We start from the raw sequence: 16,823 nt of genomic DNA, 5'->3' as shown, positions 1-16,823 counted from the left end.
CTGTCATGTATTTTTCATCTTTTGTGGAACACTGCATCACATCATTCTGTAATCAGTGTGGTAGTTATTTGCTTATTATGACGTCTGTGTCTATGGTTGGTGTATGTTATTTCAACCATTTACAGTTGCAACGTCTAAACTATCATTACAGGCTTCTCAAATGTGAGGTATTACAGGTCTTCTGTTTTGACTTCACAGACTCCCTGTTGATTTCTGAGAATCTGACTCTGGCATTTACTATTATTTGCTCATATTTTAAAAATAAATGGTTAAAAATATAACACCAGTCATTCCAATCCTATACAATGGCCTGTGGTATGCAGATTTACAGATGCACTGACCTCCTGAGGACATGTGATCCTCTTTGGTCTCGGGGCTTCCTGCTGTAGCTGGTACACTGTCAGAGAAACACACGGATGTTAATGAGGGCCCTCTGCCCCTCTGAGTTATGTACACAGCTCAGTGCATGCTGTAATTACATACATGTTGTAGATTTGCTACCAAAATAACAATCTCAATACACACTTAAGATGTGCGGGAAACTAAGGGATGCGGTGCAGCTTTCCGACACGGGACGTTCCTGGACATCAAACGACGTCTCCACTTAACAGCCTTTAGTCGGACTGCAGCTCTGACTCAGTGCAGAGGTAACAAGGTACAACAGGAGCCATTAGCTTATATATGCAAGGCTAGGCAGCCGGTGGTTTACATGACTGGAGCCATATATCTGCAGTCCATTTGTGTGAATTAAGACCTGTTGTGTACTTACCTAATGTGCACTTATATGGAGCTACATTAGGGTCAAATGTTTTGTACTTGAAAAAATAAAATTTGAAACTGAAAATTCATGTGTTGATCTTGAATTTTGAAAAATACAACAATGTATTCAAAATAAAAAATAAGTATATGAAACGTTTTTTCAGGTGAAATATAATTTTGATTCACTTTCGTAATCCTTTTGAATGAATAATTTATTTTCACTTTTCACTTCCATATATATTTTAACATTTGAGGTCTTATTTATTATTTTCAGTTGCTGTTTTATCTTTTCAGATTCAGATCTTATTTTTTCACTTTCAAATCTTTTTTTCACTTTCAGATCTTTTTTTTTCAGTTTCAAATCTGTTTTTTGAGTTTCAGACTTTTGACCCTGATGTGGCATGGGGGGCGTGGCATCAACTGAGAGGGGCGTGGAATCATGAGTGACAGTGCCTTCAGGGAACGTAGGAACTAAAAAAATTCTGACTCAACACTTATATACACCATATTAATGTGACTGGCAGTGTAGAAATTGATGCCAGTGACAAACTTCCATTTAGAAATCTGTTTTAGACAGTACTGAGCACCAATTGCGGTATAAGAGCGATAAATTATGCCAGATTTTGCAGATCAACAGCCACATTTTAACTGCTGATATGTCCGATTTCCACATAGCACTGTGAACGCAGCGTACTGTCCGTTTTGCTTGGATGATGGCGTCCGGTCGGTCACAAAAACAACCCCTTAATATTTGTTATGATTTTCCAAAACTTAATTAACATTTCTCACCTGTGTGCTGGACGTATGGGCTCCAGCAGATTGATCCGACCGACCGGATGACATCATCACAAAGTGGACACAAATACTTACACTTCCAAATACACACATGCAGCAAATCCAAGCTCCTCTGTATCAGAGTATTGGGTGAACTCAAAGTAAATCAGTGAAGCAAAGTGAAAATGGAATTGAGGGATTTGTGCTAGCCGGAGTAATCGCCACAAACACCTCAGCAGCCTTGCAGAATAAGCATGTAACCATTAGAGAATAATATGTGAGAAAAGCTGAAGCCCTGCTGCTGTTCCTGCTGTTTCCCTCTCTGTCAGGATAGACATGTTTCCACAACAGAGGAATCAGTAGCTAAGTGCGGTTCCTTTCTTCATATCAAGTTTGTAATCCTTCATCTTTGAGAACTTGAGTTTCTCTTTTATCTGACAAACTGCCACATTTCCAAACCCAAAATCCTGCCACATTAAAGGTCCAGTGTGTTGGATTTCAGGGGATATATAGCCAGAAATGGAATATGATAAAATAAGTATGTTTTCTTTAGTGTATAATGACCTGAAAGTAAGAATTGGTGTATTTTCCTGACGTAGAATGAGACGATTATATGTACATAGTGAGCGGGTCCTTGTCCACACCAAAACCAAACTCTGGCTCTAAATAGGACCACTGACGTTTTCAGGCTGGCCACAATAATCAGCAGCGCCTCCACAACAAGCTGAACAGTGTTTCTTAGTGTATGATCACCTGAAAATAAGTACTGTTGGGTTTTTGTTACCTTAGAGTGAGCCACTTATATCTACATAGGGAGCAGTTCCTCATTTATGGAGATCACCATGTTTCACTGCCATGTTTCCACAGTAGCCCAGAACAAGCAGACCAAACACACACTGGCTCTGGATAGGGCCATTCGTGTTTTTTTCACATCTTTGCGTCGGCCATCGTAGTTTGCAGCCTCTTCGCAATGACAGCGTCAGAAAAAAGCTAATTTTTTAAACGTGAAACTGCTTTATTCAGAATTTTTCCGGGTTTAAATCACAGAGTCCATTTCTTTTTTAGAGGAAGAGACCTTTGCGGATAATTCTGCTCCCAGTGAAAACCCTCTGAATGTCTGGATCTTAAGTTATCAGGGAAAAAGGTGAGCACACATTATCAGGTGCTGAGCTAGCGGCTCCTCTGCAACGCGCCAAACAGCGTCAGGGAAACACTGATTCGTAACGTGGAACTGCTTTATTGAGCATTTTTACCAGTTATAATCACCTGGAGACCTCTGCAGATAATTTGGCTCCCTGTAAAAATGTCCTGAACAAAGAACACTGAAGGATTTCTAACCAGGAGTTCATGCTTAGCACATGGGAGATGTTTCAGCTGCTTGCAATCTGCAGTCCTCACTGCTAGGTACCGCTAAATCCTACACGGTCTTTCCTGTTTTATATTTCAATGCACTCGCTCCTACATGTACGTTTTGTTACTTCTAAACTTTGTAAGATGCAGATGAGTGCTAAAGGCTGCAACAGTGTCGCCATTATTTACAAGCGGCACTACAGCAGAGAAATCCTTGTGCGAGGCTGAGCTAAGTCTTCACCACAGCAGATTCTCCGGGCAGGAAAAGGAGGACTCCTCACTGTGAATTTTCATGTTTTGTCAGGCTGACTTAAGCCAACCAGCAAGATCTGGACATCATCCATTCCTGTGACACAGTGAGCTCTAAAAATACCTCAGCAGAGGTCCAGAAGAGTCAGGAGAAGATGGGAGACTTCAGAAAAGCAGCATCATTGGGAAAATTATACGGAAAGAGACGTTTAATTACAGGAAAAACGTATATAAAGGCTTTAAATGGTAATTGGTTAAACTGTAATCACTGTAAGGACAGACACAGTTTCCAGCTGAAATTGTGTGTGCTCTGCTTTAACAAATGCGCTATATATATTCTGAGGAGTCAATCCATTTCCTCCCACATGGCAAAAACACTGTATAATGAGGTGGGTGTTCTGAGGACCCTATTTCAGCTGAGCCTCTTTGCAGGTAGAAAATCGTATTTTCCCCGGATGACGGTAACCTATTTTACTCAGAGATCAGGAATCTGCTGCTTTGCATTTGTGCATGCGTGAATGTGTTGTGTGGGCGAGTGTGTTTGAGTTTGTGCCTTTTGTGTGTGTGTGTGTGTGTGTGTGTGTGTGCGTAGCTTTTTGGAACCTGCACCGTATTTAATTGTACTATATACAACAAAGCCCAATTCTTCCAAGTATAGAAATGTCTCTCTGCTATTTATAGATCCAAATAAATGTGCTGTTGCGTACAGAAACACACTAAAAGGTCAAAATCAGGTCAAGTCAGTCAAAAACATTGCTGTTCAACATATAAGATGAATTGATTACTCACAGTAGGACTTCCATATGGGCGGTTGGTAATCCTCAGGGTCTGTTAAACACAAAAATAAAGCAGGTTTCTGTTATTACCTCACAGTGGTGTTAATAGACTGTGCCCTGTTTTCTCTCATTATAATCTCCGTATCTATCCCTTTCCCAGTCGACTGACTGTGAACCCGTCGCCATGATTATGTCACTGTTGTTTATCTCTCTTTTATAATTATGCATATGGCCTCACACTGTGCAGCTGCCTCTTGAGATGCACCAGTGAATACACTTCTAATCAGTGTCTCCGCTTCAAGGACAGTCAATACAGATGTCTGCGTGTTTCGCTAAACATCGTGTCAGCACACACCTGATTTATATTACCCGCCGGCAGGGTCTCAAAAAACACACAAACACACCAATCAAAATTAATGTAAGTAAATACAATTTAGCTCTCGCAACCCACAGGAAGACTTTCCTTTGGGAAACATGGTGTTTGATTTGAAATTATGTGAACACATTCCTGAAATATATGACAGTGCTGTTACATTAGCTTGAAAAGAGTTAGAGAGGTGATGAAGTAAATGCCCCGTAGCAACTGATAATTTACTGTAGTACCCAGCGGATGAAGTAATGACCTGTAATAAAACGTGTCGCTAAATGAGTCAGAAATGTGGCAAAATTTGCTGCTGCACCACACTGCCAGTAATGTAATAAAATGCCCAGCCGTCACTATGACATAAATAGTACAGCATATTTTAACTCATAATATAATAATCATGGTGACAAAACGTTTTTAACCACATCTCACAGCACAGCAACTCTATACACTGAAGAGGGTCAAAAGATGTGGTTAAAGGCTTTATGTTAAGCTCCTGTTTCCAAGGTATGAACCTTTAAACTCAAATAATAATGTTGTTTCTGTATTATGTTACAAACAAAGCTACAATTAAAGGTATACTATGCAGGATTTTCCTTAAAAACAATGTATAATCGCATATGGAAGTAATTCCTCTCAATCATCACCCATGTGTGGTGGTGTATTTCTCTGCAGATACTCTGCCCGTATTTCCTCTTATTTCCTGTGCATGGGACGTTTATGGGTTCCCACACAGCACTCAGGTGAGGTCGGGGCTTTATAAAAAGGTGGTAACCAGGTGCCAGACCATAAGCAGCAGGCATCCAAGAGGCAAAGCATCGAAAAAAACGCCAATATAACGAGACAAAATGCTAAATGAGTGTGAATCTGGGGTTGGCTTTTACTTTCATTTATGCTAGTGACTGCATTTATAATCCTACATAGTATACCTTTAAAGGGCCAGTGTGTAATATTTGGCATGGTTTATTGTCAATCTGAATCTGAATCTGAATATTCTACCCATTAATATGTTTATACAAGTATATGATCGCTATAAAATAAAATTCGTTTGGTTTTCGTAGCCTTATAATTATGCTTTTATATATATACATAGCAAGGGCCTTGCTTTAGAGAGGTCGCCATCTTGCGCCGTTATGTATGTAAGGCAGCCCGAGCGGACAATCCAGCCAGCCAGAGAACGCGTTTCGCGTGTATAAATGAACCAACGAAGACAGCGGAAGGAAGGAAGAAGGAGGAGGAAACAGCAGAGAGTGTTGGTAGTTCGTCGATAGAGAGTAGCGAAAAGTTTTTTAAGTTATAAAGTTTGCGAATGGACCACACTTACCACGCAACAGGAGAGAATGAACCCGAACCGTCATCTGCGAGGAAAAGAAGACGCAACTTCACTCCTTGTGATGCACTCTCTGCGGCGCTTTTCCTCCTGGTGATATCTCCCCAACAATGGTAGCAGTAGCACCGAATCCCATTCTGTGCATTCAGCCTCTCTTTTCGCCCGCTAAGCATCAAACACATGGAGTTCCTCATCTGTATGCTCCGGCTCAAACAGGTATGGCTCTGGGTCTGTGTCCGCTACAAGAAACTCTTCAAAATCGCGTTCAAAGTCGTCCATTGCAGCTACTATAGTCCGGAGATATTGCTAGGCTAAATAAACAGCTGAGCACTGTTTACCGGCTACGCTGTCAGTCAGTGTGCGGGCTGGAGATTGAGCAGAGAGGGGAGGGGGGTCCCCACTTAGTATGGCAAACGAGTATGTGTGTAAAGTTATTAAGTGTGTCTGTTACGCCAGAAGAGTCAGAGTTTGGGACGGAGTGGAGTGTTACCGGAGTTTCTGGAGTGCTCAAATAAACGGGCCTTTTTCCCGAACGCTCCTCTGGTCTCCTGCTCGTGAGTGATTCATTACAATATCGTAACATGGTTTAGATTTCTAAATTAACATTTACCTCGTCGCTAGATAGACCTACTCCTGAAAAAATTGTGCGCAAGGCTTTTTGTCCCTACGAGGCCACCGTCATTTACCCGACGGGAGGGGTGAGCGAGTGAGCCCTGCAATCTAGAATTTGACCACTGATGTCACTGTTTCCAAAGGTTTTCAACCCATTTTACACACTGGCCCTTTAAAATATTACAACGTAACATTTTTGCTCATCAGTTGAAGCACAGTACACCCAACAGAAAGTAACTGTTTCTCTAATGACAATCATGCAACTAACTGGTAATATTTCCATGCAATTTACAATATTTAGCCATTTCTTGACAGGTTTTGACCAACTAGCACCACTAACATCTAATTGCATGTCTAAATGTTAGTGCATGTCACACAGGTTCCCACAGTGAGACTGACTGGAAGGATTCAGTCATACAGTATGAATCATGGTTGTCTATTGTTATCACAAGGGCAGATGATACTAAGCACAATATGCACAAAATAGCCACTATAACAATAAATGATTCATCTGCCTCTCACATGTTTAATGTAATATCTCTCAATATTGTAATAGCTGTAGAGTATTGACACCATTTGCCTTAAGATTAAGCCTCGATTTCACAATTCAATTCTGTCTACTACCGGGTATGATCTCCTGAGAAACTGAATGCTCAATTTACGGTACAAAAGAAGTGCGTCAACAGTTGTGCAACCACAACAAGTAGAGCTTTTGTTTTCCCCAGTAGCTATGAGTAGCTGTCCCCAGTTACCAAAGAGCATCAATGAAAATTCTGCAGTTGCTATCCCCAGCAGCAGAAATGGCGGACAGTGTAACAACCCTAGTAACTGTGGAAACTCGACTCTGCAAAAGAAAAAGAGCCATGTTGCTGGGCTCTGAGGAAAATGGAAAGTGACCCAGTTGTCACAGCAGCACCAACTATGATACCACTTGGAAATGCTCGGCATGGGAAACACCAGAGGCCCCATGATATGATTTTATTACAATACTTTTCATGATATATTATTATTGCAATTTTAAACGTTTTGTGATATGTTGAGTATTTCAATAACATACTGCGATTTACTTTCTGTTTTTCAAATGCAAAAGATGTCCCCAAACTTTGTCGACATCTGTGTAATCTAATAAGATAAATGCTTTCAGTCTGGTCATATCTCTCTTTATACCTTTTTATTAGACCAAAATGTATCTAGTTGACCACAAAAGCCATTGATTTTGTTGTTCTAGTAGGCTGTCAGAAGTTTAATTTGTATTTGCAGTGTTACTTTGTGTCTGTGCATCGACACAATATTGCCATGCAAAAATATCGCAATACTATGCTGAATCGATTTCCTCCCACCCTTACTGGAAACGCTAGCAGGGTAAAAAGTTGTCTCTTTTGTCTCTTTCCACTTTTATCTCCCAGCACCATCGCTGAGGGACTCAATCGTCTGTGTGAATAATGAATCACGTTGGTCCAGAAGATACATGTTGCTCAATTAAAGCATTCCTTTGCACTCATCAGCAGATCGGGACCACACCCCTCAGGCCAGAGGGAGAGAAATGCAACACACCTGAGAGGCATTTGAAAACCAGTGAGCACTTGTTGGATGTGGGCACTGACGTACAGGCAGCAGAATTGTGAAATCTACTCATGCAAATGGCACAAACTGTATCACAACTTCTCTCAAAGTCTCTGTATATTCCTGTGCTATATTTATCTGTTTAACTGACGGCACTTACAGAGCAGGCAATCAGAGAAATTCTGTCATGCTGGTTTCTCTGCTGACTGTAGCAGGAGCTTGACTGGAGGCTGGTTGCAACATTATCAAACATACCCAAAGCTCATCATTGCCTCTCATAATAATAGCGCCGTTAATTTGGTAAGAGTTGGATTAATTACACAGGAAAGACAAGATAGGTGCGTAAGATCAAATGCTGAATAATTATGTAAATGATGAAAAAGCAGTTCAACTGAGAAGTGGATGCTTTGAGGGTAAACGTTGCTAAAGCCCTCTGCAGAATGCCTGCCTTCAAATACAAATAAATAGGCTTCAGGCTCCGTTTGCTGATGTGTAGCCAAGCTGCCTCGGAAAATGTATTGTCCTTACGCTGAAGCTTTGTCACTGTGTACTGCGCTGGCTACACTCTGAAAGATTTATTCCACTGCGGCTTGTTTAAAGAATGTGATTTCATCTGGTCGGCTGCCAAATACTCGCTTTTCAATCTGATTCTTTTTAATGACGAATGGCATTTCAGTCTGGAATTCTGCAGTGAGCTCCGGCTCGGAAAAGGGAGCTCTTAAGGGTCGATTCTGATGCAAACACCAGCACACACTTGCGCAAACACACACAAATACATTGGGCTACACTGTACATACCCACTTTCAACCAAAGACACACACATATACGTGCACGTGTATAAACACACAGAAAAAGAACATCAAAAAGAATTTCTAAGCAGCTCAGAGTTTGTGCAGCGTCTGATGATCAGGGAGAATATAAAATTCTGGAGCAGCCGAAGGGTTCTTCCCCCCCAAAGAAACAGCTATTAATTGTGTTGCCCTCCATTACTCACCAGTCAGAGGCATTCAATAAAATAATTACCGGCGGGTGTTTGCTTTGGTGACAAAGAGAATATGTGATGAATGAGGATCAAGCTCGCCTTAGACTTTCATCCCCTGAGATAACGTCTGCTCTAGAGTCTGCGCACATGCAAAAAAAGAAAACTGCCTCAGCACATAAAACAATAACTCATGTCGAGGTATAACGAGTACACGGCAGACAACAGGTTTAGAGTCTTTCATGACCTGTGCAGTCGTGTTCAGTATCACTCATTTTAGAGAAAAAGGATAGATGTCAGCGGAGAAGATATAAAGTTTTCTGTGTGGAGTCATTTCAATTATCCAGCAGGAACAATGTCCAGTCTACATACAACTCCCCGCTACACTATTTAAGGTGACGCAGCAAATGCAATAGTTTTATTTTGGCTTAAAAAGCTCCATATTCAGCTGCTGCCCTTAATGTGATTAACCACTAATGTTATATTGCTGACAATAAAATGACATGTAGTATTTTGTGGTTTTATTTGTTGCATATGGATAATGAAACAGTAAGAATATGGAAGTGATCATGTTTCACTTGCTCTTTCCAAACAACACAAATGCAAACATTAATTGGTTATTGTGTATGAGGCCTATTCAATTGGCGGCTGGCGCGCCACAATCAGCCTTGAAACCTCCGTGTGGCCCAGCATACACATCAATCTAATTTGCCAACATGACAAAATATGTAAGCTATATATATAGTGTCTGAAAGGAGCTAACAAGTGAGGCATCTTGTTTTCTTCTCATCTCTGTTGGGTTGCACATGTGCAGTGCCAATCAGGCGTGATGTACGGATCAGCTTCACAACGCTGGTTGTCATATCTTTCAAAAATCAACGTTTTCTCATGTGAAGCAGAACCGACCACGCTTTGTAGCTTTTCGAAACATCTGGGCTGCGACAGAATAAAAAAACATGTCCTGTGTCTTTTCCTGAACACTTATCCTTAACTTCAATGAAAAACATCACAAGGTGAGATGTGTGTCTCTATGTGAGCATGTGTGTGAGAGAGATGGAGAGGGAAGAGAGAGATACTGGTAAAGAGGGACTTGTTATGGTTCTGTGCATCAGTAGCACTGATAGCTCTTTTTCATTCTGTGTCTACACTTTGTGATGTTTCTGGGTCAGATATATGACCATTTTTATTTCAAAAGTGACAGGATAAACGTGGCTTTTTTTTTTAACTACATTCATTTGCATTTGTTTGCCATTTGCCAAAGGCTAAAAAAAAAGGTTTTGCATAAGCTGCTGAAAATGTCTGGCCCATCTACATTTCCTCCTTTTAAAATCAGTCGAACTGAATTTGTAATTGAATAGCCCTGTTGTATATTATAGCAATATATTCAAGGTCTGTCGTGTCTGCACATTTGTCAGGCAGGCAGAGGTGCTTGATTTCTTTACAGCCAGGTAAACATACTCACATAGGATAGTCTTCAGGGTTTGAATTCAAGAACCTGAAGTACTTGGCACACTAATGCACCACGGGACAGGCTTTTTGAGTATGGGACCAGGGGTATCCCTTTCTAACAATCTGGGTAGTACCAAAGGACTCTATTTTTAGGGACACAGTGGACAAAATTAATGGTGAATTTTATTTTGAACACTTGGGTTGTTTGTTCAGCTCACACTTCTTTCCTGCCAGTATCAAAACAAGAATATTTATGCTGGACCTCAGTAATAAAACATACATCCTCTCCTCCCTATGCTGGTTATTAATTAACACTAGATGAGACTTCAAGGTCCATCTGCAAAGGCATGAAATACAAGCTGCACAGCTGTCACTGCACCATATCGTCTATGCTGTCTAATTGCAAGGTACTGGCAACACATCTAACCGAACGGCTAAAGAGACAAGGCCTGAAACGAAACACAGATGTCTTAACAATGAGCACGGTTACATGCGCACAATAATCAGATAACTGGGAATAATCAGGTAATGGTAATAATCCGATTTGACGTGTTTACGTGCACTTCAATAATCTGATAATCAGAAAAACCTGGTTTACATGATTCAGTCCTTCAGTTGGATTTCTCCTCAAGTACATGACATAAAACTCAAACTTCCTGTTACAGTAGGTACTCATATCCTTGAAAAACCTCAAAAAGTACGCAAGTCATATATTTGCAAAATAAAGCACTCATCATGCTGACAGCTTATATTCTTACAGTACTGTTTGTTTTTATCATTAACAAATACATGTGAGAGCATTCTAATGTGTAGTTTATCAATGTGGAGCCAATTTTACATACTTTGGGTAGATTCGGAGTAAAAGTACTGCAGAGTGCAATATACAAGTGTATTGTATATAAACTTGTCACACAAAGTGCATAACATATAAGTAAGATAAAATAAAAGTGACAATTTAAACACTGAGAATATAAAAATATATTATTTTGTGTAAAATCTTTATCTGAAAGGAAACAAAAGCTGTCAGATTAACGTAGTGGAGTAGAAAGTACAATATTTCCCTCTAAAATGTAGTAGAGTGGGAGTATAAAATAGCAAAATCCGAAAGAAACCAAATTAAAGGGTATACATGCACCGAATAATCTGACTATTGGGGAAAAAGCTAGGTGTGTTTATCTGATTTCTCATAATCAGATAATGGCTTTTATCTGATAAAGCCTATCAGATTATGCTGTTTACATGACCACTTGAATAATCAGGTAACTCCAGAAATCAGATAATGATTGGTTTATTAGTGTGCATGTAAACGCGCTCAGTGAGAGTGTGATAACTATCACCTTGTTAGTTCTTAAGGTTTACACACTAGTGGATACAAGTCAGTCTCCTTATAAGAAAACATAAAAACAGGCAGTGTTGATATTAGTTTCATGCCCCATGTTCCCACCGTCGACATGCACCTGCTCATCTATGCTGGGGTGTCTGTCTGAAGATGAATGACTTTTTGGTCTTTTGTTTGTTTTGGTGGATCTTCAATCCTTTTTCATTTCAGGTTGTGAGTGTACTGAGCAATAATGACATCCTGTGTGACCCAGTTTCTTCTCGGTCACTGTTATCGTGACCTTGACGGTCCAATGATGATGATGATGATGATGATGACCAAGCTGGTGTTGGTGTGCTGCACCACAACCACATATTTCACCCCAGTATTTTTACAGTTGGTTAAGTGTATTTTTCTCTGCTCTGCTCGAACTGAGCAGCTACTCAGAATAGATGGTTGTTCAAACACTGAGCTACCTGACTATTCCTGTCTCGGATGTTTTAGTACCTATTGTGTTTGCTATTTTCAGTGACGCCTTTCTTATCTTATAGTGGAAATACACAAGATTTTGTGCTTTTACTTGTCAGGATGAAGTAACTGTTGAATGCACAATGTGATGTGATACCTATAGAATAATGACACCATCTGTGTTCACTATACAATTCTGTCTGCCAGCAGGTTTCATCTCCTGGGAAAATTAAGGCTTGATTTGCGGCACAAAGGAAGTTCATTAACCAAAACAGGAAGAGGATAGCACCTCTGTTTTCCCTTGTAGCTATCAGTAGCTATCCCCAGTTACCAGAGAGTATCAGTGAAAGTTCTTTGCAGTTACTACTCGCAATAGCAGAAAAATCAGATGATGGAGCAACTGAAGTTACTGTGCAAACATTACAAAACTCAAACGAAAAAGAGCCCCGCTGCTAGACTCTGATGATGACAGAAAGCAATCTGACTGTCTTTGTGACGTCAACAACCGTACCTCTCAAAAACTCTGTGGGGTGCGGAGCAGCGCAGATGGGGTACAAAAGTTCTCTGTTACCACTTGAACTGAGTGTCTAAAAATCAAGGCTATCATATTACTTTTATTGCTTCAAAACATTGTTCTCTAAAGGCCTTGAAGATGAAAATGTGAATAAGCTTGGCTAGGGAAGTAAAAAAAAGTCAGATTTGAATTGGTCATTTGAAAGAGAATTTTGAATAAGATACCCCTTGATTAAAAAAGAAAAAGATAACAGATATCACATACAGCCTCAATGTAATTTATAGCCAGTATTATTCACATGTATAAGTGACATACAGAGACAACACATTCTGGAGTACACAGATACATACAGACCTTCATATAAACACACACACACACTCTGTCTTGTCAGTGGGATGCAGCAGAGCTGCAGCAGGGAGACCATCTGTGTATTACACTGATCCAAAACAAGCATTTCAACACTGCTTTAGTGCTGACCAGATAATATGTGACAGGTATGAGGGCGCCTCTCTGGAGCGTGTTTGTGTGCTACTGGGCTGTACACCAGTAGAGAAACTATATGTTTTTTCTGTTAACAGGAATTGTCGGTGAGTTTAAAAGGGAAAAGTGTGATTTAGTGATCTGATTCTGGCATCGCCTCGTGTCTGCCACTGAGAGAGTCTTGTTGTAATTAACACAGGACTGACGACTGGGATACGTTCAACCCGAATTTAAATACTTGGGGGACGAACTCCCCACTTGCTGATGCTGTGAAACATGCAGATCATTTCTGTAAGTCAGCATAGATGACACAAATGCAGTCCTGTGTGATTTACACTGGTAAAGACAAGAAATAGAGTGGTGGAAAGATTTGGAGGTGAACTGCAGACACATGTGCAGAATTGTGTTGAACAGACAGCCTCTCTGTAATACATGGCTGTAATTCTGCCTCCCTGACCAATTTTGTCATTTAAGGCCTGAAGCTGAAGGCATACTTTCATGCTCTATCCCTCAATTTATTTTCAAAGCTTTATTTCCTGGAGCCGTCTGGCAAATGGTGTGCTGCTGGTACAGTACATGCTTCAGTGCCCACCTGTGCCAAGAATGTGTAGGAATCTCCCTGATCTAGACGAATAGCCAGAAAATATCTTTCCAGGCAGAGGAAGAGATTGCAACATGAATGCTGCAATCGTGTTGCAATCCTCTCAGTTTGTCATTATCTTTTTATGTCAAGCCTCATCGACTATTTTTCACCTGTGTGTCAGGGTTGCAGTTACAGATTGTTTATATACAATCCAGTCTCTACATTGCAAGGCGGTCTGTGTACATACCATTGTTCCTCAATTTCAATAATTTGCAGGAAGCACAGAAATAAATCAGTGTCGGCTCTCATAATGTAATTACCATTGCTACAATCGTAAATCAAGCTGCTGCCAGTCACACAAGTTGGATAAACTTTATTTACACACTCCGCCCGAAACAACAGCTTCTAAACAAGATTACCAGATAGCAGCATCATCCGAAGCAGCTGAAATAACTACACCAAGAGCACTTTGTTTGCAGCCAGAACAGACGACCTAATATGGAGCAGAAATTGAGCCGAGATTCATTTTTGAGTCATATGCCTCATAGACTAGATTATTCAAATGTTGTGTCTGACTGCCAAAGAGCTCCGCATGAAAATAATAATACCCTTGTGACAACCACTCTATCCCTGGCAGCAGCGCAGCTTGTAACCTCTGATAATTATATTGAGAGCCCAAAAGTAATGACAACCCTCCAATGCCACAGAGAGAAAAGACTTTCCTCTTAAAGCAGCAGTGGTCAAACAGTAAATCCGCTGCTCTCTGAAACGCACACATGAGATAATGCTCTGTGAAGCATGTGGTTGCCACAGGCTATATCAGCTTGGAAACGACCGTCTTTCCCTCCCATTGGGCAGTACCTAGGGGAAATGTGACTCTGCTGTGTGGTGTGGTTGGGATTCAGAGAGAGTAAGAAAGTAAAACAAACATTATGTATACTATACGATGTCCTCGCCCTGTAATAAACCGATAGCTTTGCCGTGCAATATTCAGTTAACATTTTTGTACACTACACATTTTCTGGACTCTTCACAGTTAAATGTAAAATATTGGTGGAGACGGCAAACATAAATCCAAAGTGCTGAGCCTGACATTATAAACGGCCTCTCCCTCCCCTTCACACACACTGTCCCTTGCTCACACACACATGCCTCTGGTTGTTGGCGGGGCTTCCACATCAAACAGCACTGTGATAGTGGAGTTTGTACTTTATACCCTGGCAAACACGAGTAACGCGCCTTATCAACACTGAGTGGGATATACACTGAGACAAGCATGGTGCGGCTATTTCATTCTGGGTTTGTTTGAACAGCTGCTAACCCACTTTCTGTTCTCATTCTGTGAAAATTCAACCCTGAAATTGAAATTTTTACAAATAAATAATGGCCACCACTCACTGAGCTATACCTCATTATATGCAATGGGGATTCGATTGAAGTTTTGTGCACACTGTGGCAGTATGAACTGTATTATGTCACTGGACCATAGCATATTAGGATTTTTTTTACAATGTCCCAGCCTGGTGCTGCATTTGAGAAAATGGTAGACTACACAGGCCAAAGATAATCCCTAAACCCAGCCAAGTGGAAAGTCAATAAGGGAATTGTAGAGATGATTGGCAATCTAATGATAACATCCAAATCCAACCTCACACTGACTGCATCTCACAATCTTATAATCCCTTTGCACATGAAAGGTGTCCTTTCCCTCAAGTGTTTCCACCACTGAACCCAGATATAACACATGGAGATGCTTTTCACTTATGGTTAATCCTAAATCATAGCAGCCGCTGGATGGTTCTTTAATGATATGTTTGTTTAATGATTACCAAGCACGTGTGAGATGCAGATGGAGGAAAAAGGAGGATGTCACATTTCCTGGTGGATGTGTTAGAGGTGTTTTAGACAAGATGATGAAAAAAAAAAGTTTGATTTAAACCAAATAAAGGCAGATATTTCAAAGCACACAGACAAGCGCTATTAAAAATACCACAATATTATTATCAGTATTATAATAATAATAATAATAATAATAATAATTATTATTATTATTATTATTATTATTGCTTACGAGCAAAGCCTTTAGTGTCTAGTTTGAGTCTGGGCTATGTGAACTCTTACCAGAAGACACAGATGAACCTGAGAGGCTTGAGTTACTGGATGCTGCCATCCCAGCCCGTTTCACGGCTCGGTTATTCCCGTTTGGCCAAGGTGCGCTCACAGCAGCTCGTCCCCGGCGGTGCCTCCATTTCACTCGCGTCCCAATGTGCTTCACCTTTGACGGCTCTACCGGTGGACTATTTCATGTCTCGTCTAGTCCCGACCCCCACCAGCCGTCTGTCTGAATCTGCCGATCCTTCTCGGCTCGCCGCGCGCCTCGGTGAGGAGCTGGCGCTGCAGCATTCACTGAAGGTGCTGCCGCCACGGATAAAAATAGTCAGACAAGCCACAGGAATATACTCCGTGGATCAGTTCGCCCAAAGCATTTCCCCACACCGGACACGCAGAATCTGTAGGTCTAGATTTGTGCCATGCAGAAATCAGCTATGGTTTCCATGTGCCACTTTAAGGGTTGTAATAAACACTGCAGCGTAGACGCGCCTTCTTAAAGTGAAAGTTTGGAGCAGGGCTGCCAGATGTAAGCAAGCCCGACATGCAAAAGAAAAACCCAAAACAGCAGACTTCAGCTCTGATTTCAGAATCAAAAACACACATTAAGTTTTGTGTTGAAACCTCGACTTCATAAGCCATTCATGCAGAGGCCCAACTGGCTGAACCACATTGTTCCAGCTTTGGCACAGTTTCATTAGATGTCATGTTATGTCATGTTATGCTGAAAAAGCCAGAATGAATGTCAGTGTTTTTTGCGCCATCTGGTGGGGCTGCTTCCCCCACTTTTCTCCAAGACCACAAACAAAAAGATGGATGTAGTGTCTGTGGTATTAACTACGGATTTTGAAGGGAGGGTTTGAAGCCCCCTCAATTTCCTATTCATGCCTTTCTGCTACTTTCACTGTTTCTTCTTGTATTTAGGAACAACTTGGGTTGGCTGCTCTCAGTTTTATTTTGCTTGTCACCAACAGGTTGCTTGTTTAATCACTGGAGTGCAGGATAAATCTGGGCAGTTAACTGACAGCGTGGTACTCCTTTCTCTATGATTACCACTGCTGAGATGCCCTTGAAAAAGACACTAAAGCCACAAATGCTCCAGTGCAGATGTTCAGTGGCCAACAGATAGGACTGTGTGGTTGTAGT

The 16,823-nt window shown here is 40.9% G+C and overlaps 1 protein-coding gene across 2 annotated transcripts in view; it reads right to left on the bottom strand.

Annotated features, from left to right (window-relative positions):
• Positions 1-16,365, bottom strand: part of chn2 (chimerin 2) — a 32,125-nt gene extending 15,760 nt beyond the window's left edge. The window contains exons 1-3 of one of the 2 annotated variants that reach the window (XM_033641364.2): positions 15,690-16,365; positions 3,922-3,960; positions 342-397 (exon numbers count right to left, since the gene is read on the bottom strand). In XM_033641364.2, the coding sequence (XP_033497255.1) occupies positions 342-397; positions 3,922-3,960; positions 15,690-15,738 (144 nt within the window). In that variant the 5' untranslated portion in view covers positions 15,739-16,365. The remainder of the gene's footprint in view (positions 1-341; positions 398-3,921; positions 3,961-15,689) is intronic. The other variant, XM_078171792.1, reaches the window with a different exon arrangement.
• Between the last annotated feature and the right edge of the window lie 458 nt (positions 16,366-16,823).

The sequence above is a fragment of the Epinephelus lanceolatus genome, chromosome 10 (assembly GCF_041903045.1).
Source record: "Epinephelus lanceolatus isolate andai-2023 chromosome 10, ASM4190304v1, whole genome shotgun sequence".
Classification (NCBI taxonomy): domain Eukaryota; kingdom Metazoa; phylum Chordata; class Actinopteri; order Perciformes; family Serranidae; genus Epinephelus; species Epinephelus lanceolatus.
The sequence above is the reverse complement of the archived record's forward strand: the minus strand, read 5'-3'. Positions and strand labels throughout refer to the sequence as shown.